At 44.5% G+C, this 25,873-nt stretch overlaps 1 protein-coding gene across 2 annotated transcripts; it reads left to right on the top strand.

Moving 5' to 3' along the window:
- The first annotated feature begins 2,408 nt into the window (after positions 1 to 2,408).
- Positions 2,409 to 24,180, top strand: shdb (Src homology 2 domain containing transforming protein D, b). Of its 2 annotated transcripts, XM_070961492.1 has the most exons (8): positions 2,409 to 2,632; positions 3,315 to 3,698; positions 5,547 to 5,697; positions 8,399 to 8,614; positions 16,258 to 16,335; positions 17,100 to 17,268; positions 19,313 to 19,432; positions 22,670 to 24,180. In XM_070961492.1, exons 2-8 carry the CDS (start codon positions 3,366 to 3,368, stop codon positions 22,854 to 22,856), a joined length of 1,254 nt encoding a protein of 417 aa, XP_070817593.1. In that variant the 5' UTR covers positions 2,409 to 2,632; positions 3,315 to 3,365; the 3' UTR covers positions 22,857 to 24,180. The 2 variants fall into 2 exon arrangements, with proteins under 2 accessions (XP_070817593.1, XP_070817594.1); XM_070961493.1 differs by lacking the exon at positions 16,258 to 16,335.
- The last annotated feature ends 1,693 nt before the right edge of the window (positions 24,181 to 25,873 follow it).

A 25,873-nucleotide genomic window follows, 5' to 3' on the forward strand; every position in this document is an offset into this window, starting at 1 on the left:
TTCACAACCTACGGTGTTCGATGAAACCTGCCTCTGTTGCTATTTCTAAATGATGCATGCAATACACACAAAACACCAAGCGAGGGCAGTAAATGCAAAGCAGAGGAAACGATGGAAATCAGTTGCTCCTACAGTACATGTCTGTGTAGCCTCTTTTCCAGCACCTAAATTCAACCAAAACACTCATGATCATATTCAGATCACATTCACGGCTTTGAAAGAGAACCTTTGTTGACGTGTCTCGGGTTGCACATGAATGTCCTCAGCCACCGATGCTCTGCAGCATGTGTACCTTTCAGATTCATAAATGATGCTGTTCAATGGGTAAGAGCAACAACTAGAAGCGTGAAGTTCAGAGGAAATGTCACATCCATATTTAGGTCTTTATAATGAGGGAGACTTATTAATTCTCTGCATTATTCCGCACTGCCTTGTTGTTTCCGTTTGATTCAATTAAATCTTTGGCTCGCATGCAATAGTGTTTATTTTGCATGAAAAACCACAATGACTTTGTACATGTCTGTGTGAGATTATCTCTCGCTGTGAGAGATCCTGATTTTCCATTTCTGTTTTCCTCCCCTGTGTTCTCCATGTGTCCTCCTCTTGCCGAGTATGACAGCTTGCCTGTCTCTATGTCTCTGATTTTCCATCTTGCTCAGTTTCAATCTTTTCTTCCACACAGATCTGGCTCTCGGCCCGGCCAGAATGGAAACAAAAATTAAATGTATGCTCAATATGTTACTGGGATGTAGGGTGTTAGACAGGATGTTAAGGCTGAGCCGATTGTGCAGATGAAAAAGGGGAATGTCTTGCAGAGGCGAGGGAGGAGAGAAGGAAGATTATGGGTACATTCAAAGATATGACAAGAGATAAAAATGCAAAGGCAGGAACGAATGGCAGAGAAAGGGCAGGGGTAGGAAGATAAAGAAAGGTACAGGAAAGATGCTGAGTCCCTGAAGAACCAGGCGATCGTATTTCTTTGAGATGTGAAGGAAAAGATCATAACATGTGAGAAGAAGTTATTATTTTACAGGCACAACATCCCTAGACATTGTGCAAATTATCTTGTATCAACATCTCATGTTGTGCCAACAAGATCTGTATCGGTGTATTGGATGAGTGAATCTCACTCACAGAAGGTGAGACCTTCGGCACAACATATTGATCTTGTGTGATCTTGTTCCCACAATGTATGAATCTTGATCCCACCAGATTTTGTTCAGTTAACTTTTAGAAGGCCAAGAAGGAGGCATTACATAGGATTTGCCTGCAGAACTTCTTTCCCGCTGCAACAAATTTGATGGCCTTTTTATCACCTGATGTCATGAAATTGATCCTGTCTTCAAGTTTACAGCTTCACCTCTTTAAATGATTTAAACTGCACTGAAGGGAGGACGAGATGTGTCCAATGACACACCCTCAGTGACTTGAGATTCCCCTCACAAACAGTTTGGGACTTGTTTATGATCCCCATGGCCCTCCTTTCGGTCTGAGGCTGGTGCTTGGCGAACACTGGAGCTGAGGCAGGCAGGAGGAGGAGGAGGAGGAGGAAGATGTGAAGATCTTGATGGGATAATGTTGATGGTTGTGGTGTTAGCGGTGGGGGTGGATTCTAGCTCAGTGACCTCATCCAGTCTCCCGCCCCTGGGAGAAAGTGAGCTCATGAGTGTCGTAAAGAAAGAAGCATTTACAGTCTTTTAACAGACTTAGATGGCCTTACCCACTGTAGCACACAATCCAATTTAACAGCTTGGACCTTGGATAATGGGACATCTGTGAGGGGATGAAACACGCTCAGAGAGAGCAGCAAGGATGAAACAAAAGGAATGAAACACACACTCAATGAAACACATTATTTTTCATCCAGGGTGGATAGGCTTCACTGCTTCTGTCATCTTGTTTTAGAGATAAGGAGCGTTTTTGTGTCTCCACTTCTGTCCAAACTTCACTACATCACCGTTCATGCTGCCCAGGGGATGATGGGATTCCTCTACTCCACCAAACCCTTTTTATGGAGGACCTCATAACAATTCACCCTTCAGGCTTTTGTGGTTAGACTTTCTTTATAATATAACAATTTCAGAAACCTTCGGTGAAGCTAAAACAGGAAAATTCTCCAGTGATGTCATGTGAATAAATAATGCACATCTATGGAGCACATTCGTGAGAGCTGATCCCCGCCACATACACACACACGCACACAGTTTCGGATGTTTTCCCCATGCAGTTAGTGTGATTTTTGAAAGAGGATGTATCTCTTGTTGCAGCCGGTGGGATGTGCAGACATTTCAATGAATGAACGGTCGGCTGACTGTGAAAGGGGAATAGGAGGATATTCCACTGGGAATGAAGCACCTCCCCTTTAATCGCTCGGCTGAGTTTGTCTCGGAGCTGTACTCGCTCTCTTCACTCGCACGTTTGCCGTCAGTCGTCAGAGGAACTCTTGGCAGATTTGAGTGCTCCTGTTTTGTTCCAGAAAAGCTGCTCCTTTTCTCTTTTTCCTCATATCCCTTTTTTGTGGAATTAAAAGCGGTGGAAGGATTTGTCACTTCTCTGCGCCGTCTTATTGTGATCGACATGAAGAAACGTGAAATAAAGCACCCAAAGTGGCTGAAGGACTGAATAGGCTTCGGTAAGTGAGTGTGCATTCGCAGCGCAGCGCTCGCTGGTATTTAAATCCAGTGTTTTTGGGAACTGTTTTGAGTGCAAGTTCAACAAAAATGAGCGTATTTTCTGCTTGCGTTTGCAGCTTTCCACATAACTCCGTGCCAAAACTGAACATACTGTATTTTATGTTGGTGCAATTACAAAATGAAAGCGCATGAGGTGTTTAAATTTAATGCAACTTTGATTCCTCATTGCGTTGATATTACCTTTCAGTCTTCGTCTTCCCTTTTTTTTATTAGCATGTTAACGTCGCACTTTATTGCATGGGTGTGAAATGTAATTGTAGCCTTTGGGCAAAGTCCAGATGCCAGACGTTATTGCTCCCTGCGTAAAACAAAAGGAGTGCGTAAAGCCCAGCTGTTGGTCTAGTTTAATGACACACGAGTGCATGGAAACGCACGCTGATTGTGGGTCTGTGATCAGAAGAAAAGTTGTCTAGCACAAATATTAAAAGAGGGTCAGGACCTGTAGATTAATATTGGTTTTGGAATAGAAAAAGAGATTTATTTATTTTTTTTTATCTTTTTGTTGTCTTTCCATGATCACAAAAACACGAACGCACATCCAATCCAATCCCTAGTTGACACAATCTCCTCAAAATAAAGTCAAGCATTAACCCCCTGCCTGTCCCTGTCTGCCCCCTGCAGCCTCCTGCTCTCACTTCACCACACACCGGCACATTTGGAAGCAGAGCTGCGATGGCCAAGTGGCTGAAGGACTACCTGAGCTTTGGCAGCAGGAAGGTGCCACCACAGCCGCCCACACCAGACTACACGGAGAGTGAGATCCTGAAAGCCTACCGGCTCCAGAGGGACCTGGACTTTGAGGATCCCTATGAGGACTCTGAAAACAGGTCCAGGGGCGAGTCTGGGGCTTCTGACCCCGCCACACCTGTGTATGGGTCTCCCATGAAGTCATCCAGTGTGGACATGAAATCTCCCAAACACAGACTGATCAAAGTGGACTCCCAGGAGCTGGGACGCACCAAGATCCTCCTTAGTGCCATCTCTTTAGAGGACCAGCAAGAACCTGTAAGAGCCTCAGTTTGTTTGTGGGTGTATGAAAAAAGCAGGTGATGAGAGGTTCAGTTTTTTTATGTGGTTCCTGTCTTAAGAAGTGGGGGGGCCGGGGGGGAGAGTGAAGCAAAGGCAAGCAAGTGGTGAAGGATAAAAACACTCTCCTGCTTCTCTTTCATCTCATTTCCATCACCGTGACAGCTTTATTGATCAGGCTCCATAAGCAAGTGACTGGTAATGTGTGTCACAGATATGCATTGTTTACATAAATCACATTACATCCCATGCGCCACATAAATTCGCTATCCTCGATGGAAGAAAGAATTATTGATGGCTTGAGCTGACCGTTGAGTCGGAGAGGGTCACAGTCCCTTGAGTTTATGTCCTTCCATAAATAATAAATGGGGTTTGGCTTTGCAAGCTGAGAGAGACCCCCGCAAGAGCACATGTTAGGGGCCATACACAGTATGCTGCATGGTGATATGTCAAGGGCCACAGGGAGATATAATTTATACTGTTTGTGTCATTGGGGCTGCAGTGCTTTCCTGGCTGTGTACCGTGCATGTTGTGCTGTAGGAAACATGTACAGTTACTGCGAAGAAAAAAGGCAAACAGATGTTGAGAGAGAGCAACTGGAGCAGAAGCAAAGCTTTTACAAGGAAATGGTCTTCACATTAATTCAGCTCACATATGCTGGGTAAGTTAAGGAGTATTTCAGGGTTTTCATCGCTGCAGTTAAATCCATGACTCCGCTCGTGGAAAATGCTACAAGTGCGAAAGTCCTGAAGTGGATTGAAGTAATAGTCTTAGCTCAAGTCGATAGCTGCCCCTCTCTGCCTCGCTCTCATTAATTTCCCAGGCTCTGTGGGAACATCCGCATTCTAATTAACATTGCAGATTCCTGTGCATCAATAGGTAACCTGTTACAGAATCAACACGGGATTAGGATGTGATGTTTGCGAGGGTGTGTGCATGTTGAGCAGGAATTTGGGAAGTGAGCCTGGTGACGGCAGTTTCCTTTGTCAGAGAGAGAGAAAGCAGTCGGAAGAGAGCACTTTGGCAGAGGTTGTATGTGTTTGTAGGTAAGTGCACATGTGTTTGTGTGAGTGTGTGTGACCATATGGCTGCCTTTGTAGCTGTCACTGTGCCAGCTGACCACTGTTTTCCTCCTGTGCTTGCATGAAGGAACAAACGCTCCCAGCCAGCCAACCTTCTCCCTCTTCACTCTCTGTGTTCTCCTCCTGCAGCCAAAAAGCACATCATCCTCAGACAGGATGATTTGTGGCTGCATTGCATATAGCTTCAATGAAGCAGCAAAGATACAATTCAGTTCCCACTTCAAGGGGTTTAAGAGGGAACTGTGTTGCATAGCTGCTAAATATACACAGCATTGGTGTGGTGCTCTGATGTTGCACACTAAACATGCAAATTAGTGTCTTGATAATACTCCAAAAGTGTTTTGTCTGTAACCAAACATGTATTTAACGTGCGTTTCAGTGAGGATTTGATTGCTTGTTAAGAGCGTTGAGCTGCTCTCTCCATCTCAGGTCTTGATGAGGTATTGTCCGTGCAGCACTCCTTCCTTTTTAGCATTTATGCATGTATTACAGACTGAATTCTCTTAATTCCCAGAAAGCATTTGGATCCTAGGTTGCTTTAACTCAAGTGTATGCGGTGCTTTTACAAAATGCTGATTTGAAAAAGTGAAACTCGTTATGGCCTATGATTTAAATTTAAACTCTTTTTGCACATGTGCCTGCGAGACAAAAACATTTAAAAACAAGTGGTTTGGATTTATTGTATTAAGTCAAAAAGTGCTGGCAACCTTTTTCCTCACGAGTATGTGTGTGCTTTGTCCTTCAGGTGGTGCCGTCTGCTCCGCTGGCAGGTGACACAGATTATTCAGACCCATTCGATGCTCGCCTGGACCACAGGCCAGAACCAGATCTTGGACCTGTTCCCTGTGAGAACAATGGCTACATGGAACCGTATGAGGCCCAGAGGGTCATAACTGGTCAGTGGACTTACCTATATTGCTTATCAGTGTTTCAGTGAGCCACATTAGAGGTACTATAACCCTTCCCTCGTACCGTTTCCTTTTTGCGTTACATTTTTCATTTTAAGTTACTTCTCTTAGTTATATTCACATATAGTAACCCCATACATCCATGCATATAATGAATCAGAATAGCAAGCATGATATGATAGCAAGCAGATACCCTGAAGGGTAAGATTCAGACCTCTTACCTGACGTATAAATCACAGTCAGGTATTTTATTGGATTTCAGATGCACCAAATCATGAATTAGTAATCTTAATAAGTAATATCATCACTGATCTATTATCTGTCAGCAGCTTCTTTGATGAATAATTTTAAGATAATCAATGTCCTTATAATGCTTTATCACCCTCCTCTTTCTTACTAGCGAAATATTACAGAATAATGTGTCCTTATTTCTCAGGCTCTTTGTTCTAAAAACGCTGCTGCCTAATGCAGGACTGCTCAGTGATTCCAGGGTAATGACTCCATTTGTTAGTTCTGCAGTCCAGTCTTGTAACTGTCCACCGTGTTTTAGTTCATCACGGGCTCAGCCTCACGAAATGTGCCTTTAAAGATGTCTATCCAGCACCCAGTCTCAGACCCTCCCTCCTCCCTTGTGATTTTCTCCCACATCATCTAGCTCACATCTATCGTTTTCCATTTGTCCCTGCTCCTGTAATGTCTCTGTCTGCCCATTTCCCCCCGCTCTCTCCCTGCTCTGTCCCAGTCATTTAGTGTAAAAGCCTCCCCCCTCCTCTCTCTCCACCTCTCTATCTCTCTTCATCTCGAGGGCTCTCCCCAGCCCCGGAGGGGAGTCTGGCTGTCTCTCTTTAATCTGTCCTTCAATAAATTTTATGTCCTGCCCTCTCTCCGTTGTCACATGTGCTGCCTTTTTTGTGGTCAAAGGAAGATTGTAATATGGGGCTTAAAGTGTATGGAGCATCCATCGCTCTCCCCAACTGAGAAACCTTGAGGGAAATCTTTCCTTGTTACAATGGGATAAAGCCATTGGAGGGACTAGATTTGCAGCAGGGAATGGTAGAGTTTGGCAAAGCATTGTCACAAGCTCATTGATTTTGAATTGCACCTGTCGTTCCAGGCCTGTCTGTCTCCCTGCTTCTGTCTGCCTGTTTCATAGTCTGTTGTTGCTCATTAAAAAACAAAGCAGAGCGGCAAAACACAGATGTGAGATCGGAATAGTAATTATGCCTCACAAAAGACACCTGTGTGCTTTTTACACTGTACTTTCAGGGAAAAAGCATCATCTGTGCTTATAGTTGAAAAGACCGGCTGCCGTTTTCCTGCTCCTGCTTGCATCTGTATGTCTAAACGCTCCTCGGTCCTCCCCGTCGTCATTCCCCTCAATCTTCAATCTTTGTCACCTTTCTGTCAAATTGCTATTTTCTTTCCCAGCCCTGCATGTGTTTTCCACCATCATGTTTCCTACGATTTTCTCATTTTATTTCCTACACGCCTGTTTTTATCTCTCCGCCTTCATCTTCTCCATCTCCAGGCTGCCGCTGACACTGCGGGTACCCAGCGCAGGTAGAGCAGCATTCAGCCCCGCTGCGCTTCTGTCTCAATGACTTAACATCAAAGGCTGTTCCCCCCGCTCACCTCCCTCCCTTGTCCTTCTCTCCCATCACCCCTCTCCTCCGCTTGTTTCCTCGCTGCTTCCTTTTCCTCTTCCTGCTCCTTGTCCCACCACCTCCTCTTCCCCTCCTCCCTTGCCTTGCTCCTCCTCTCTCTCCAGTTCCCCTCCACCCTCTTCTTCATAACCTCAGGGCCTTTCCCCAGGGCCTCCACTTGGTCGCCATGGTGACAAAAGGGCCGCCCAATAGCGGTGTCTTGTCGTGTGAAGGTTAAAGTTTTCTCTGCCTTTCACCAGCTCACCCCTCCATTTAGTCCTGTTCCCTTCTCACGTGAGTGCACCTCCTTTGCAGGGCTGCTGGCTGTGTACACAAAAAGATGCCTACTCCTTCATTTTTTCCCCCATTTTCTCTTCTTCTATACCACCATTTTTTTTTTTTTAAATGGTACATTTTTGAGGTCAACATATGAAAGCGCTATTACTGATTGCTGCTGCTGTTGCAGCTTTGAGGCTCCTATCGATGCATTGGGAAATCAGATTTCGCCCTCTTGCCTGCACCAATAATCTTGAAGCCTTTTATCTCATGGCCATATTCGACACCGCCTAACAGTTGCAGGTGCTAAGAAACATGTCTTTGTTGTAACCTACTGAGAAAGTGATGAAAATGTTAATAAGGGAACATGGATGCTGTTGTGAGCCATGCGAGATTGCTGCTGGGATTCGTGATGGCCAAGAGAAGGGGGGCTGGGTTTGTCTACAGTGTTGCTACTCAGCATCTAGCCCAAGGCCTCGTTAAGCCCCACTATATGAGATTCTGAGCCCACGGCAAGCTGCGCAAACATCATTCGTCTCTCTCCTCCAATTCTAGTCATGTCAGAGCTCAACAGGCGTTCTTGATTTACTTTGTACTACAGAATAATATCAGAGTTGTGTTTACGGGAACTTCATTGCTTCGGGCAAATATTATTTCTTAACATCGCCTGTTTTTCTTGCAGACTGACTAAACGTTACACATCCAAGAAAATGTTGCATCACGTGTTTGTCTAAGTATGAAATTGCGCTGTTTTGCATATGCATCAACAGAGCTGCAGCGCGGCCCAGGAGGGGGGCGGCCGCGGGGTGGGGTGCAGCTTTACGACACCCCCTACGAAGATGAGCGAGGCCAGCGCCTGTTGTATGCGGAACCTCAGGAGGAGGGCAAGGAGAGCAGCAGGCTGCCGCAGGATGACGAGAGACCTGCTGATGAGTATGACCAGCCCTGGGAATGGAAAAAGGATCACATCTCCAAAGCTTTTGCAGGTAACCTGAAAAATTATGACAGTATTCCAACAGTAAAGTCGGCAACAGTTGAAGTTACTGTAGCCTGACAAAGCCCACTTACACATATCCTATAGGCTGTACAGTATGTAAACCCACTTTGGATGAATACTCCATAAATTTGATTGTAACTGGTCTTTGCTAATAATCTGCAGAAACAGAAAACTCAAGTCAAGGTTTAACTGCGGAGCCCTTCATTTTGTTGAAAGTGGTTGTTTTATACACATGGCATCCAGCTTTAAAAAAAAAAAAAAAGATTGAGGTTGTGACGTTTCGGCTGGCTAACCAGCGTGCAGGAGAAGAATTTTGACTGAACACCCAGCCCACATATTGGCAAACATCCATTGCATTGAAGTGTCTTGTGAAACAATGAACCCCTACCACCTATTGTACAGACGAGCGGTCCTGGAGCTTCTGGGTGTCAATCAAAAATCAGAAGGTATCTCACAAAATGTGCCTTTTTTATTAGAAAGGAAATCATTAAATAGAATTAGTGAAAATAGTCAAGACGGGGCTCAAAATGGGCTGTTTTTAAAGGTCAAAGCCCTCCCAGGAGCACACAAGAGAGCCCAGCTGCTGATCTGATGTGGTGAAATACTCATCTAACTGTCCTGACCTTTAGTGGAGTGTCTGCCCCCACATCTCCACAGCCATCCTTACAGGATGTGGAGAGAGCTGTGACCTTCACTGCCTCAGCTCAAATGACACATATCTTTCTCTCTCTTTTACCACATTTAAACACCTTCTGGTGACTATTGATTTCTTTCCTTCCTCTCTCTCACACATATGTCGGACCACGCTCACAGCAACCTGTGAGATGATCATTAGAACTGATGGAGACATCTTGTGTGTGTATATGTATGAGATACAGTAGACGTCATAAAGAGAAGGTCAGCAGAGGAATGAAAAGAGAATTCATTTTCTTTTATAATCATCATATTAGCTGAAGAATTTTTTTACAGTAATTGCTTTACAGCAAAGTTGCACTGGCAGTGCATGTCACATCCTCATGTTTCATCTATTGATTATAGTTGGAGCAAGAGAGGGAAGACAAAGTAAGAGAGACAGAGAGGAAAAGAGAAACAGCACCAGACTGATAGGTCATTTAGAGTGGATCAGTGTAAGGCATGCCAGGCCAAGTTGGCTTAATTGAGCTGCATCTCCAAGTCACCAAGGTCAAGGTGATGGGATAATAAATCAACCTTGCCTCATATGCACTCCCCTCCATCCTCGCTCTCCTCGCCTCCTCCCGTCCTCCGTGTGCTCCGTCTCTCCTCTCAGTTAATTACGTGCCTGCATGTGCATGACTGATCCAGTGCTAATAAGAGAGTCATGGTCAGCACACCATTGTGTGAACACACACGGAGATACATCCATTCACACCGTGTTCATGCTCAAATCACATTAAGGAGCCGCAAAGAGACGGCGTAACTTATTGGAGAGTGGAGACGATTCAAAGGGAGGTGCGTGGCAGTTAATTTAAAATATCACCTCTCACCTACTTAGCACTCATTCGTGCTTTTTTTGTCATTTTCTTCCCCTCTTTGTTCCACATACAGTATGCACTCCTGCAGAGGAGTGCTTACAGAACCATTAGAGAAAGCAGTGGAGGAAAACGCTTGTGTGCCTCGAGTTGTCTGACCCCTTGTTTTTTCCATTTGGAGTCAGCACTCTGGGCTGGCGTGCTGTCTGTCTGAGCAGACCAAAGCACTGAAGTGTAAACACACAAACAGTATTTTCCCTTCTCACATTTAATCCATATTCCCAGACCCTCTCAGCGTTGCTAGGCACGACCCACATGTGAGGGAGGGGAGAGGCAGGGAGGACGGGGATGGAGCAGAAAAAGAGGGAGATGGCAGAGATGGAAAGAGGAGGGAAAAAGGAGATGAAGAGGAGGCATGAGAGAGCGAGATGGACAGAGAGAGAAAATAGATCGAGAGGCTCCAGAGAAAGGCAGCTAGAGAGGAATGGAAAGGGAAGGAAAGGGAATACCAAGGTTATGGTATGTTTTGGTGGCAGCTCAGTGGATGTTTGTGGAGGCCCAGTGCTTCTGAGGGGAGGGGCGTTGAGGAGAATTAATGGTCGGGGGCTGTGGCGAGGTGAGGCGAAGGGAGAGGAGGGGGAGTCAGGGCCATTGTGGCAGGGTGCAATCAGTCATCCACTAACACAGGCACACTCTCTCACACACACCAACGCTGCAGCGGTGACAGGGCTGTCCCCGCAGCCCTCCCTCCTTGCGGATGTGACACACTCACTCAGATAACCCGCTACAGGGGGCAAAGGGGGCCATCGCAATCTGCCAGCAGCCCCTCATCATCACCTCCAGAGAGGCGCATGCACATGTGCACACATGTGGATTGTCGGCTGTGTTTTCCAGCTCTGATTATCACGCACCTAATTCAAGGGTGAGAAGAGGTTGAGTGCGTGTTGGCACAAGTAAGTGCGTGTGTGTCGTGGGGGCAGGGAGGATTGCTGTTACATGTCGTGTGTGGATTTGCGTGCATTACTTTCATGCAAGCGCTTCTGAACAGAATCTGTCTAATTATGATTTTCGCAGCTTGCCGGGGTGAATATTGCATGTTGCAGCTATTTTTTGAATAGTGCCTCCAAAGCGTTTTCTTTGTTTTAACTGGATTTGGAGTCCACTTCAGCCAGCTGTGTGTGGGTGAGCCCGGTGGTCCCTCAGGGGTCTGACATGACAGGCCTCTCTCAGTCCGGTGGGTTTTAATTACAACGTAGCGAAAGCTGTCACCAGTCACCACCGTCCAGCTCAAATTACAGCACTCATTAACTCCTGGAAGTCAATAGACGGTCCAGCACTAAGATATTGCCCCTGCAGCCATTCAACACTAATTAGTGAGCTAATGAAAGTAACAATCTCATTAACTCTCTGATGGCCACACCTAATGAACAGATGAATGGGTGTTTCAGGTGTTTCATGTTTGTAAGTTTTATAGTGCAGCACAGTAGCTCTCAGCCGTTTGTAGCAAATGATGGTCATCGAAAGATGGACGAGTGGGCACACGATGAGAGAGCGCACAAGCAGAAATCTGGATGGAGAAGATAAATGAATAACATTGCCACCCCGAGCAATTACTGTTATGGTGCCATTGAGCAAAGCACTTATCCTCCACTTGTTCCAGTCCAGCTGCTCATTAGGCAGCAGCGACAGACAGGGTGCTGTGCAGGGAAGCTCCTGGATGTATGTGTGTGCCCTTTCTGGTGTTTTTTTTTTTTTTTTTCCTAAAAATCCATTTAGATAAATGCTTTACAGCACAAAAGAATGCTGAGGTGGGTATCTTGTGGTCCTACCATTTATTTTGATGTACATTATAACTGCTTTATTGTTTTATTTTTTGACAGAAATTCAATTCCTGTGCATTGAAAATACATAAATAACTGCTCCTTTAGATTTCACTGTTTGTAGCCATGCTAAAAAATGGTCTACCACTTTGGTCAAGGCTGAAATTTGTCAACAAACGTTGGATGGATTCACATTAAATTCTGTACGTAGTCATATTCCCCAGAGAATGAATCATACTAACTTTGGTGATCCTTTGACTTTTCATTCAGCTCCATCATGAGGTCGTCATTTGTGGATTAAAGTGAAATGTCTTGACAACTATTAGATGGATTGTCGAATTTTGAAGTTCAGAACAGACGTAATAACTTTTTTTAATTTGTCCAACACCTGCAAAAGCAATAACATTCCCATTAGCCTCAGTCGTTGTGTTCTGAGCTAATTGGCAAATGTAAGCATGCTAGCATGCTAATCCAGGACTTTGAACAATGTTAAACCTTTAATCTTCTACACACCAGCATGATAGTAATGCCACTGAAAGTTGTTAGTATTCTGGCATTAGCATGTATCTCAAAGCGCTTCCATTCCTGAGTAACCTCACTGAGCTGCTAGCACGGCTTTAATCAATAAATTCTGAATAAATAAATAAAATATCTTGACAGTCATCCGGAGCATTAGATTACTTTATCCATTCTGGTATAAGTAGTACTATTAGCTGGATGTTAAAAGGTGTTTTAAAGTGTTAATTCATTGGGAAGCAAAAGTTCAGATCAGCACAGATGCACGTGTATATGTTGTGTCTGGTTGTCTGTGCATGAGAGGACAGCACAAGGTTTCCTGGGCTATTCTACACGTGTGTGTATGTCCCTGTAGGAGACTGCAAATGTGTGTTTGTGTGTGTGAGCGAAATGAAAAAAGAAAAGAAAGGAAATTAGATTTTCATACTGGGGTGATGCTGCGTTTAGTGTCTGGAAGCAGGCCCTTGGGCCATCTGACCAGCCTCTTTATCAATTTACTGCCACAGCGGAAGGACTCTTGTTGCTCTCTCTCTCTTATACTTCTTTTTCCTCTTTGTCACATTTCCCCTCTCCTGCCCCTTCCCTCTCCCTGTCGCTCGCCGCTTTTCTTTCTCCTTCAGCCTGAACCCTCGCTGACATTAATGAAAAGGCATGTCCTTCACAATTCCCTCTCGCCGACCAATACGAGAGACGGGGCGTAGAGATGATGGAAGTAGAGTAGGGCAAGAGAGGAGAGGAGCGAGGGAATATGGAAAAAGATATAATGCCCCACTTACAGGGAGGTAGGTGAAAGAGGAGGGATGAAGAAAGAGGGATGTTCGATAAAGAGAGAAAGATGGTGAGAGCAGCACAAAGCCTCAGGGGAATGGATGTAATGAATTTCTGGAAAATGGATACACCGACTAGACCGGTGTGGATCCATATCGAGGAAGGGGAACTTGTTTTTTTTTTCTTTCCTTCACTGGCATAAGGTGTTAATTGTTTGTCCTTATGGGCACCATTTTGCCCAGCAGAAGGTCTTTGTGTGCAGAGAGGAGACGGGATGCCAGGGCTGTTTGAAAAACAGATGTCTTCATTAATGGACCTAATGAAGCTGCTCTGTTGTCTCTTTATGACGAGGACAGAGAAAACAGCTGGTGGGCTCGAAATGTCAGTTATCCATCACTCATGTCGTTGTGTCCTGTTTGCAGCGCAGAAAAGGAAATCCTCGTATGGCCACTCCATCCCCACTCAGGTCATTTTTAATAATAGCAGGTAGTTGAATTGCTGCCACCTGTTTCATCAGTGGGGTTAAAACGGGGGTCAAAGCTGATGGAAAACAAACTCTTTTGTTTTAGCCTATGTAATGAATACAGCGTAGTGGATTTTAATCATCAATACAGGCCGGGAGCGCTGACGTGAGCGAGGCCTTTGTCCGTGAACCATTACTGTGTCTCATTGTCTTGTATTGGAGAACAAAGCGGCGCACTCACAGCCTTCTATGTCTGACAGATCCACAGGTTCCCATTAGAAGTGAATGGAAGCCAGATGTTCCCTGGTAGTGAATGAGTGGCATGGAGTGATTGTGTGCTTGGTATTCAGCCTTTTGTTATCAGAGTCAGGAGCTCAGGCAATGTTTTTTTTTTTTTTTTTTGGTGTGTGTGTGTGTGTGTGTGTGTGTGTGTGTACATTGAGCCAGTGAAGAGAGCTGCCACTAGTTAGCGTGGTGGAGCCTGCAGGTTTTTAATCTAAATATATGTGAAAATGGGTGTCTTGATTTGATGCGTTCTGACACATAGTGACATGATTCATCCCGTGAAATAAGGTAACAACATTTTAATACTGTGAATTAACTCGCAGCACATTTATCAGCACATCACACCAAATCCCTGAGCAATATTGTGAGTATAGCAATACCTACTAATACCTACATCCTCTGTCTGTCTTCTGTTTGATGCGTGTTCGCTATTGGCTGTGTGTGCGGGTTTTTGTTTTTTTGTTTTTTTTTCAGGTCATAACATAAGCCACAGAGACACAGAAATCTGTTACGGGGTCTGAAATGTAGTGACGGTATCTTGATATGAGAAGCAATAAGGTTTCAATCCAGGATTTCAGGCCCCAGTTGTCTGCCGGTTTTCGTTCCCCTCATCTCATCAGGGAGTGATTTACTGCTCAGACGCAGGATAATTCAGCTAACTACCCTGAAATCTGCCTTATTTCAATTAACCGTGAGTTCGTCAAGATAAATGGATGAAGCTGCCAGAAATGGGTGTTTTGTTCAAAATGTGCCGAGCAAAAACTTTTTTTTTTATTTTTTAAAGAGCACAATTTTAAGATTCAGACAAAATGACTTGTTAAAGAGGGACAACAGCCACCCAAACTGGCAAGAGAGGAACTGTGATAGAATTTTCTCCTTTGTCCGTGTGACACCACTACCTGAGCTTATCTCTCGCTCAGATGGCTGAGCACATTTCTGATCTGTAATAAATTGTCTTGGCTGTGTCCATTCTCTCTCTCACTTATTTCTTGTTCCCCTTGACTTGCTTTTGTGCGCTTCTCATTTACACCCCTTCTTCCATCCACACGTCTCTCTCAGTTTTGCTTGAGAATTAGAGGTGTGAAACGTGCTGTGGTGGTGAGCGGACAGGCAGCAGAGTGTGGCAGTGATGGTGTTATGGACGTGTCAGGTGTGTGTGTGTGTGTGTGTGTGTGGATCTGTGTGTTTGCGTGCTTGTCTCCCATTGAGGGGTGCCAGGCCACACTTTAATCCTGGCTTCAGCGGAGGTGCGGCCTGCTCCAGATGGGGCCATTGTACTGCGCCATGCATCAATAATTCACGGAGAGCCAGAGAAAGTGGCAGAGTGTGTCTGCCTGCTCAATAATTAACCAGGCCGGGTGAGAGGCATGTATGTACAGCCCGGGTCTCTCTCCAAACGCCCATTCAAATGGCCTTTGATGTCGCGGGCCTGGGGGGTCTTTGGATTTGTCGGCTCATTAAGACGTCACCCCTCTTTTCCTTCTATTTGTTTTGTAATCCGTTTTCGCTGTGAGCAGGAGCTGAATGTACGGTGTGAAAACGGCAAATCGCATAATGTACGTGTGTCTAAGGCTGCAGTAAAGACTGTTACAGTAGATGGCTGCCTGCCATGGTAGATAATGAGCTATTTTCAGTCCTTTCTCACAGTGCACCTTCTGCCACTCTCCTGCTGTAGGTAGGACAGTGAATGGAGCATTGTTCTGCCCCCACGCTCCTCAGTTCCTCTGTCACACCGCGCTGTGGGGCACAGCTCTCGAGAAGTCACGTTTTGTTTTCATTGCATCTCCTGCTACTAGACAATTCCTTAAAGTGGATTCGTTCAGCTGACTATAAATAATGCAGCCTCTGACCTCTCCTGTCCTCTCTGCTTCATCGTCTTTGCTTTCCTTGGTCTTATCGCATGTGATAAATGACTGTAAGTGTGGGGACTGGAACACTTAGACTGCGTTGTGATGAAGCAAGGAGGCGGGAGGTTGAGTTTATAACTCCTCTTCATGACAGGATGTGTAGTTAACTACATTTCACGACACCACATCCCTGTCATCTGCGCACACATCCCGTCTCACCTGCTCTCAACAGGGCTTCCCTTTCTTGCACCTCTTCCACATCTCTCTTCTCACTTACTCTCACACTAAAATCTTGCCCCCGATTTCAGTCTCACTTCTTAATCATCACCATTTCTTCTCGCACGTCTGCCTTTAGTTAACTTTGTTCCAACCCATCTGCTGTTCTCTCACTCTGTCGCTCCCTTTTTCTCCCGCCTCCTCTCCCCTCCCCTGCCTTCTATTAGAAATGAGGGAGTTGTCGGAGTTGCCCTGGCCTGCCCCAGTGGGTCAGCTGGAGGACGAGCCCCCCATCAGAGAGCAAGGTGACCTCCCACCCCTAACACAACCTCCCTCCCTACTGTGCCGTCCTTTATCATCCCGTACAGGCGCATATGCAGTCACCCTGACCTTCATGACCCAAGCGGCTGTCCTACATCTGCTCTGCCTCCATCCGAAACCCCCAGCGGCCTGCATCCGCATCACCTGCATCTGTCCCTGCCTGTTGTGGCTGTTGAGTGTTTAGCTTTTTTGGGTTGAAAGCACTCCCTTTTTGCCATATTGCACTCTTGCATCATGCATGCATGAAAAGCTCCCTGTAAATTAGGATGTCTGCCTTGTTCGTGCCAGGGTATTTAGTAGTGCTGTGATACACTTAATGTTTAATTACAAGGTCTGTAGATTGAATTGCACCAAACTCAGGCACAAAAAGGGTAAATAACACTTCAGTCCGCACATGTAAAATCATCAGCAGCAAGTAATCTGCAGTATTGTCTACAGAAGACAAAGACGTGCACGGCAGCCAGGCAGGGAAGACGCCAACTTTCCTTTCTCTATTTGCCCTCTGGGTCTCATAAAAATGTTGATGATGGTAATTGTGAGGATCCTGATAGTTTTGAAATCTGTCTGACCAGGACCTGCTGTCCTCCAGTTCGACCCGTCCATGAGAGGTCTCTCTGCTGCGTGCATGGTTGTGCAATAGCCGGATGTCTGATGTTTACCCAGCTCTTGCTGTGAGGTTTAATCTCTTTTGATCATGGCACTGTCTAAATACTGTGACTCACTTTTTCTGTTCCCCTTGTGCCAACAGTGCAGTTTGATGGCGCAGAGTGGGACCGTTCCTCGTCGCCCACATTGCGTGCTCCGGGGCCCAGGTCCAGCCCGCTGGCAGGAGGAGGGATGAAGTTTCGAATGCCACAGGAAGGCCTCTCCATGGTGGGGGAGAGAGTGGATCCGACTCTGCCTCTGGAGAAGCAGGTGTATGTATGCAGTCTTCTGTTAAACCCATAGGAGCTATGTAGTGTAGGCCACACTCCAGTTCAGATTTAATCAGATTAAGAGGTTGACATGATTTAGTATTCACTGACTTTTGAACTTTAAGGATTTCGCTGTTGCCTTTAATTGAATTACCTTGAATATGACAAAGGATCAGGAAATTGCCCTGTCTCAGAAGAAATACAGCAGTAATAGTGCTGGCCATACAGTTGACATTAGCTGATATCAAATTCTACCCATAGTGCTTTGCAAGATTGAATATTTGCACATGGACTTAGCAAGCAAGACTCAGCATTATTCTGAGTTATGATGTTTAAATGCATCAAACAAATCTGGATTATGCAGTTATTTGTGCATGGAAGTACAATTAGCATATGCTATTAATCTCTGTTTGCTGTAAACGTCTCTGCATGGCCTTCACACACACACACATTTCTCATGCGTTGTTATTAAAGTGATTTTGAACATTTGGGGGAGAACGGGGTTGTACATCCCACAAATTAAACCAAAAATCCATTTTATTGCACCACTTTGATCCATTAAGGGGCGTGGACACATTAAAACGAAACGGTTATGTGTTTCGGCTAAGCAGCGCTCATCAGAGCTTACAGAATTGCGAAAGGTTAGAATGAGAACTAATTAAGTCAGAACATTAAAAAACACACATTTTCTTTGGTCTTGTAATTTCAGACAGCATTGGTGTTATTTATGTGGTGTTTCTGTGCACATAAAGGGCTGTTTTACTAATGAAATCCAGGCACGACACCCCTTAAGCACACATGCACACACACGTGACACACACAGTGTTCACTTGAGGATGGCACTTGATTATTATGCCCCATTACTCCCTGATGATCTCTGATGAGGTTTCCTTCAGCTCAGCTTTAAACAGAGAAACAGCACCATTGTCAACCTGTAGCATTTGGTACACCTGGCCAAGTCGTGTCCAAGAAAATCTCATCATTATGGCAGGGATTATTTCACCTACTGGTTGTGTTGGTCCCAGACAGTTTTGTCTTTTACTATAATACTTTTATTCTGCTTTGGTGAAACGCTTTCTGTACGTTTAGCCACACTCTGTGAATGGTGGCATTGGTCTGTCTGTAGGACGGGGAGTTGGTTGGTCCACCACTTGGTCCAGACAGAATTATCTTAACAATTACTGGATGGATTGCTATTGAATTTTGTACAGAGACATTTGGTCCACAGAGGAGGAATCCTAATGATTCATGCCACCATGAGGTTGACATTTGTAGTTTTGAGTGAAATGCCTCAACAGCTATTGAATAGATTGCTAGAAATTGGCACAAATTTCATCTTGCGCCATCCTAATCAGCAAAGATTTTAATTCATCCACTACAAGTTTCTGACCAAATACCTGCCAAACTAATGACATAACAATCAGCCTCAGCTGTATTTCATTTTTTAGTGTTAATTAGCAAATATTAGCATTCTTGCATGCTAAGCTAAGTCGATGAATGGGCTAAATGTTACCCTCTCAGCATCTGCATGTCGGCATTATCATTGTCAGCACGTTAGCATGCTGATGTGAGCATTTAGCTCAAAGCACCGCTGTGCCAAAGTGCAGCATCACAGAGCTGCTTGCGTGACTGTGGGCTCTGGGCCTTGTTAGAGCTGTTGCTCAAGTGTAATGTTCAAGACCATGCACTGACGGACCAGCAGCTGAGTGCAGTGGTATTAACGGCTGTTAGCAATAATTTCACTGCTGTGAAAATAGAGGCCAGACAGTCTATTTTTTATTTAGACTTTTTCTATTAATCTAAAATAATAATCTTTAGAAACATTCATAGTACTAACGATTACCTCTTGTATCATCATTGCATCCATGATCATTGTCACGCTGTGGATTGTTAATCTGCTGTAATTATTAGCTTTTGGAATCAAATCAATATGTTTCTCTGCCAGTGTCAACGTCCAGCAGCAAAAAGTGTCACAATATGTTGGAATCACACTTAACATTACCACTTATTATCATCTTATTTTGTGTGTGTGTGTGCTGTTGATCAGATGGTACCATGGTTCGCTGTCGCGCTCGGAGGCAGAGTCGCTGCTAACGCTGTGTAAAGAGTGTAGCTACCTGGTGAGGAACAGTCAGACCAACCGCTCTGACTACTCCCTGTCTCTACGGTAAGACTTGGACTTGAACACACACGCACATACGCGTGCACACTGACTTAACAAATGAAGCCGACACCTGTTCACCTTCAGTATCGTTCTCCAATAAACAGCTTTACAGTTTAATTGCACACTTGTTATTTTTTCTGCCAGTTGACTGAGGAGTGTGTGCAAAGCCACCTGAGCTACGGCTCTCATATTGCAGTCTCCACACCTCTCCATCTGTCTCACCCTCCCCTCTACCGTCACCCCCACTCAAGATCACTGCCGCACTGATTCCTCTCCCGATACTCATTTGCAGGGCACAATACTGCTTATCTGGTCAAATCTCTTCCTTGTAATTACTACCATGATCCATCGTGCTGGCCTTGCAGTGCTCTACCATCATCCCTCTGTCCTCACCCCATCCTTGGCCTCTCTCTGTGGCCTCCCTCTTTGGCCCCAGCGGGCCTTCTAAGTGGTAATCAGGCAGGTAGAGCACACTCCAGTGCACACATCATCCTCGCTGTAATCGCTAATGAATATGAATTACCTTCTGTGGGCCACACAAGAAGGGAATCAGGGAGGGGAGGGAGAGGGGCTGCAGGAGTGTCACTGTGTTGTGCTGACACATAAACAAGCTCATGCATTACTCATTTACATGAGTAGAGTGGGTTTGACATACACATACACACACAGGCACGCACACACACGCACATTTGCTCAAGCAACAAGGTCACTGTTGGCACCGGTTCCCCAGCTGGCACATGTGGGGGTTTAATATCTGTTCTGAAATACAAAGTCTATCAACCTTGCATCATTTTGGATGTTTCAAACGTGGAATTGTGCTTCCTGCACATTGACCCTCAGAGACTTTACAAAGTAAAGAACAGCATGGCACAATCTGAAAAGAGTCAAAGCCGCTTAGATCTTTAATCTTCTCAAAGGGAAACTTCATACAACCTTTATCTTCTTAGTATTGGGCAAGAAACAAGCACAGTCTGATGATCTTACAGGTTTAAAACAAAGCTCCTAATCAGATAATGTATTTGGAAGATAAGACTGAGCCGATATTATCTCATAAATATCCATCACAGTTTAAAGACCCTGACTTGCTTTGACCTTCCTTCCTTTCCACAGTTGTGCATGCATATCATTTTCCTGTGTAATTAGGGATTTTAACCAGCGCTGATGGTGCACTCACTTTCAGTGTTAACTCTAAATTTGTTTTTCATATCATCATCAAATGTGTGTCTCCCTTTTCATTGTCTTATACAATGCATTGTACCCCTTGTCTACCATCTTTGTAGTCCACACATGCACATACCCTTGACTGTAATCAGATGTTTTGCATCGGGGCCATTTACTGGAATGTATAAACACTTAAGTGCTCTTGCATTCTGTTTGTCTTACATGCCTCAAGAGGGTTTATGACTGAAAAGCTTGTGTATGTAATTCAATAGTGTGTGGAAGGTTTTTTCTGTTCCACTTGTTATTGTCCTTCCAGCATCTGGCCTTTCAGCCAGGTGAGTGGTGGACAGTCTAATCCTGTAGGTTCTTCCTCAAAGTTAAGATAAAATAGTTTAACAATTAGCTTGTTTGTTTGATCACTGGATCACGTGTGTTTCTTGATGATATCTGACCTGGAATTTTCCATTAATGTCTCCAGAAAGTGTCATTTCCTGTCACGTCTGTATCTAGATTGGAAAGAGGCTGAAGGTCAGTCTATATCAGGGTGTTGTGGCTGGTTTGCTGGTTGCTGACACTCCATGCATGATGTCAGCATACCCCTCAGGAAGGACAGCTTGTGTAATAACAATTGATATCAGCTTGATTTTCTGAAACACCGCTGCATCTATTTGCTTTTGTTATTCTGGCGTTCCTTGGAAAAACTGAACCACACCCACTGCGTGTTAAGATTACACAGTTATGTGGACAATGGGAGGAATGACGAAGGTTGTTTGGTGGAGACAAGACGAAGAGCCACTCCAAAATGAGTCAGACAGATTTAAACCAACATGAATATTTATGAAAGAGCACTGGTAGCTTCTAATGTTGCATGAGATACAAAGAGTCCCCAAAACAAACAGGACTGGATGAAAGCAGCCTGTCAACTGTGAGCGCTGATGTGAGGAAGCGTCAGTGCTCTGAGGCTGGTGGGACCATCATAAACTGCCTGTTGTTTGGCTGTTTGTAGTCACAGTGAGTGTTTTTTGGTTTCACTGCTCTTCAAAATTTAATTTGGTTTAGTAGAACAATGACAATTATGGTGACCGGTTTCAGCCCTTGTCTTTCCCTCTGCTTCTATAATTAGATGTACATCATGACAGGCTGGCTGGCTCTTAAAGGGAAAGTCCTGTCCTGGCTGCCCGACACTTAAAGGGAAGGAATCAGTGTGGTTCTCCTAGCAAAGCGACTTTCACAGTCCAGCTTTGGCTTTGTCCATCCCACCATGTGCTACCACACCACTCATTCATCCATCATAATGTCCCTTCCTTCCTAATTTGTGACACAGTGTTAAACCTCGGTTTGAATCATGGCCCCAAAGTGCAGGAAAAAGACGTGGACATAAATCCAGGCTGTCATTTCCACCATGTCATTATGTGACAAAAAGTGTGGAAGGCTGCATGGTGTTTAATGTGCCCCACATTTCATGTCATCCTTCTTCTTCTCTGCACGTCTGTCTCACTTTCATATTGGATCTCTCCCACTCTTTCTTCTTTTGTCTCCTTCATTTTTATTTCATTTGCTTCACATATAATTACAAAACACAAGAATGAAATATAAAGGTTACCCGTGAAGGAGTGCTAGAAACCATCCATTAAATCTCAAATTTCATTCCACAAGAGAACTCCACGATATTTGATGGAAAACTGACAACAGGGTGTTTTTAATATCTAAAAATATAAGATAGCTCTGTATTCTTATGTCTCACATTAAAGACAAATGTACAGATTTGAAGAATGTTGATGTCAAAAATAGTCAACAACTGCAGTTTTTAAAAGAAAGGTGCACCCGGCACAACATCTTGGGAAAAAGTAGCTAACATAATAAACTGTTTCTGCAGCAGCAATATTTGCAGAGAGGTTGCCCATGCAATATTACAGTATGTTAAATATGTGTAAATTAAACTATAATGTTAAGAAGCATCTGTTGTGTACAAAACCTTTTAATTTTCTCATAATCACACCTTCTTGCAGACAAAACCAACCTGAGTCATCAATCAGAATATCTAAAAAATGTTCCCTTCTCGCTGTTTTTTCCTCACAGGAGCTGCCAGGGTTTCATGCACATGAAGTTCACCCAGTGTAAAGACGGCAAGTACGTGCTGGGACAGAACAGCCCTCCCTTTGACACCATCCCAGAAGTCATCCACTTCTACACCACGCACAAGCTCCCGATCCGAGGTGCCGAGCATCTGTCCCTGCTGTTCCCTGTGCTGGTGCAGACACTCTGACTGACCCTGACGCTCTTCCCGGACCTCTGGGATTTCATTGTGATCGGACACGTAAAGCTTGAATGTTTGGCGGGAGCGTCCCAGCGGGGGGCCAGTACTCTCTTCTTGTTGGACTGGACTACTTTTGATGATTCAACACAGCAGGGGCTAATGCCCTCACCCACCACTGCTGTTGTACCTGTGCCAAGTGTCTCTAACACCCAGAGGATCGATTCACATAAAATGCAATACCTGAACTTTAGGCCACCTTTGCTGTAACTCCTCTCTCTCATCTTCTTGTCAAACTAAGGGGGCCGACTTCAGGACATCTGAAATTCTCCGTTTCCTTATTACATGTCTTTCACAGCTGACTGAAATGCAGAGGACGTTGGCCAAGATGTAGCTGGGAGAGAGTCTGTATAATCTGAATATTCTGGTGCCCCAGTTTACAGAAGACCTGCAGACAATTTACATTTAATTACTGCTGTTTCACAAAAAACACCTCATGGACACTGGTGAAAATATTGCTGTTGTTAGGTGAAAACCTCACAAATCATATTTTGCTGATTTTTCATGTTTATACCAGAGACGATAAATTACGTTGTACTGTGTAAGATGAGAAAGCTTGGGAGACCCTTTTGTAAATGTTGGAAAACTTCTTGTTTTCCATTCAAACATCCAGTGCTATTTTCAAAGATCTAAGGTTTTTACCAACAGCAGTGATATTTCAGAAGCGTTTCTACACAATGCCACACCTTAATGTTCATCCAGTCTGTTCTGCACCGTCATGCTGCTGTACGTTGACCATTTGCCCCACACGTCTCCATGTTACTTGTTGGTTGTTCATCAACAGAGAAGTTGTTCTGTATTGGTACTTGTGTTGACCTTGCTGACCTGTATCTCTTGTCGGTTGTCCTACGTTGCGTTTGTAAAAAGCAATCTGTCACTGCTGCCGCCGTCTTTTCACTGGCTTGAAGTGAAGGTTGGGAGCTGAGCTGGAGGCCACATATGAAGCAAAGAGATGCTTATCAGGAAACGCTGAAACAAACTCTCAAATTCTTTGGGACTTTTGGCCACGTTCTCACACTTCCTACATGTTTTCCGCCGGCCAAGTCATTAAATGCTGGTTGGTGAGTTGTATTTGAGTTAAATGCCTGCCATCTGGAATGGGTTCCCATGTCTGCTGCCTGGTTGCAGCGTCGTGTGGCAAAAACTGATTTCAAAGGAGAGCCAACTTAAAAAAAAGAAACACATTTATCACCATTGGAAATGACGGTTGGGTTGTTTTAATTGTTATTATGGGCATTTTCTGTCACTAGTAAAAGATGAAGGGATGTCTAATTTACCTGCTGTGTTGAAGCATCTCATCTGTATCCACAGCCTTTTTAAAGTGTTGATACTACATGTAGATCTTTATGTAGATCAGTGGTTCTCAACCTGGGGGTTAGAACCCCCCACAAGGGGTTTGGAGATGAATAGTGCTCGGAAATAATGATAAACTAAATTATGCTTCACAAAATCATGTTTATTTACAGAATCTTTCTGACTTGTGCTCATTTCTTGTGTGTTTTTTTTTTTTTTTTTTTTTGTTTTTTACCTCTTCAGGCCTCTAAAAATGAATCCAAAATAATTGGAGAGGGATAAATTAGTGCTGAGCTGCTCACAGCTCGCACAACCTGTGAGTGGTTGCAACATGTTACTATGGGGTCACCTGCAGTAAAGGTCAGGAACCACTAATGTAGATGAGAAATCCTTTTGGTCTTGTGTTTGATTCAAGAGGAAAACACTTGCAAAATATTCAGATTTAAGAGTGTAGCTGATCAAATTTTATACAAAAGACTTATTTTCAACCAAGAAAAAAGGAAAATAAGCACAAAGGACTTGGCAAGATTGCGTGCTTCACACACTTACACACAAGCACACACACACATTTGCTTTCCTTCATCCATTAACAGCAGGGTTGGGAGGGAGGGGGTGAGGACTGGGGGTGAGGTGTGGCTGAGGAGGGGTGAGGCAGCCCTCATTATTTGGGCTGCGCTGCAGTGAAAAGCACTGGGATTGCTTTCATTACTGAGCCAAATGAAATAGCAGAGGCTGATTACCCGCGTGACGGAGAGAGGAGACGAGCTGGATCACTCTCTATTGGGGAGAAAAGAGTGAAGGAAGAGAAAAAAAAAGGGAAGGAGGGAAATGAGGGAAGGGGGAAGGAGGAGGAGGGAGACGCTGCCTGGCTGTACTTCCCCAACAAGACTCCAAACAAGTGTGTGTGTGCGCATGTGTGGGTGTTTATGAGTGTAAGAGAGAGACAGTGACGTGGAGGGGGGGCTGCTATAGTCCCATTTTTCAAACAAGGCTCCCTGGGGAGGGATATGAATAATAAGGACGGTAGCAGTGCAGCATGTAAAAATCAAACAAATATCACAGTCATATTTCTCTGCCTTTTGTCTAGCTTTTACCTTATCTCTGCATTTTCCTGCATGTCTATATGCTGATATCTACTAGCGCTGAAGCTAAATTTTCAGGAGCACATTTGGAATGAATGGCGCCATTCTTGCAGAGTTGCACCACGATTCTGATGTGTGTAAATTGTGAAATGTGTGTGTGCAGCTGTCATATCTGAATCAGAATGTGTGTAATGTCAGAAGTGGGGGGTGTCAACGATTATGCGGTGGTGGCAGCTGTTAATCCATCAGACAGGCTTGGAGGAATGAACACCTGTGATCACCGCAGAGCCAGAGAACATGTTAGGAAAGCTCATGACATGCACACATGCATGCATGGCCATGAAAGAGTTCTGTTCAGTGGGTAGAAACCGTTTTCACATAAGGCACATTTTGACATGTCTCAGTGTTAAAAGCACAGGTGTGAATGGAAATATTCATGATGGCTGAATTCCATTTAGCTGCTGCAGTTTCAGGGTCCTGGCATTGTTCGTGCTGGTTCACCGTCGCTGTCATGCCTTACAGGGACGCTTGCATAGAAATGAGCCTTGTTAATGTTATTTTTCTATGATGCATTTAATTCAAAACAAAAGGTTG

Source organism: Chaetodon trifascialis, chromosome 4 (assembly GCF_039877785.1).
Source record: "Chaetodon trifascialis isolate fChaTrf1 chromosome 4, fChaTrf1.hap1, whole genome shotgun sequence".
Classification (NCBI taxonomy): domain Eukaryota; kingdom Metazoa; phylum Chordata; class Actinopteri; order Chaetodontiformes; family Chaetodontidae; genus Chaetodon; species Chaetodon trifascialis.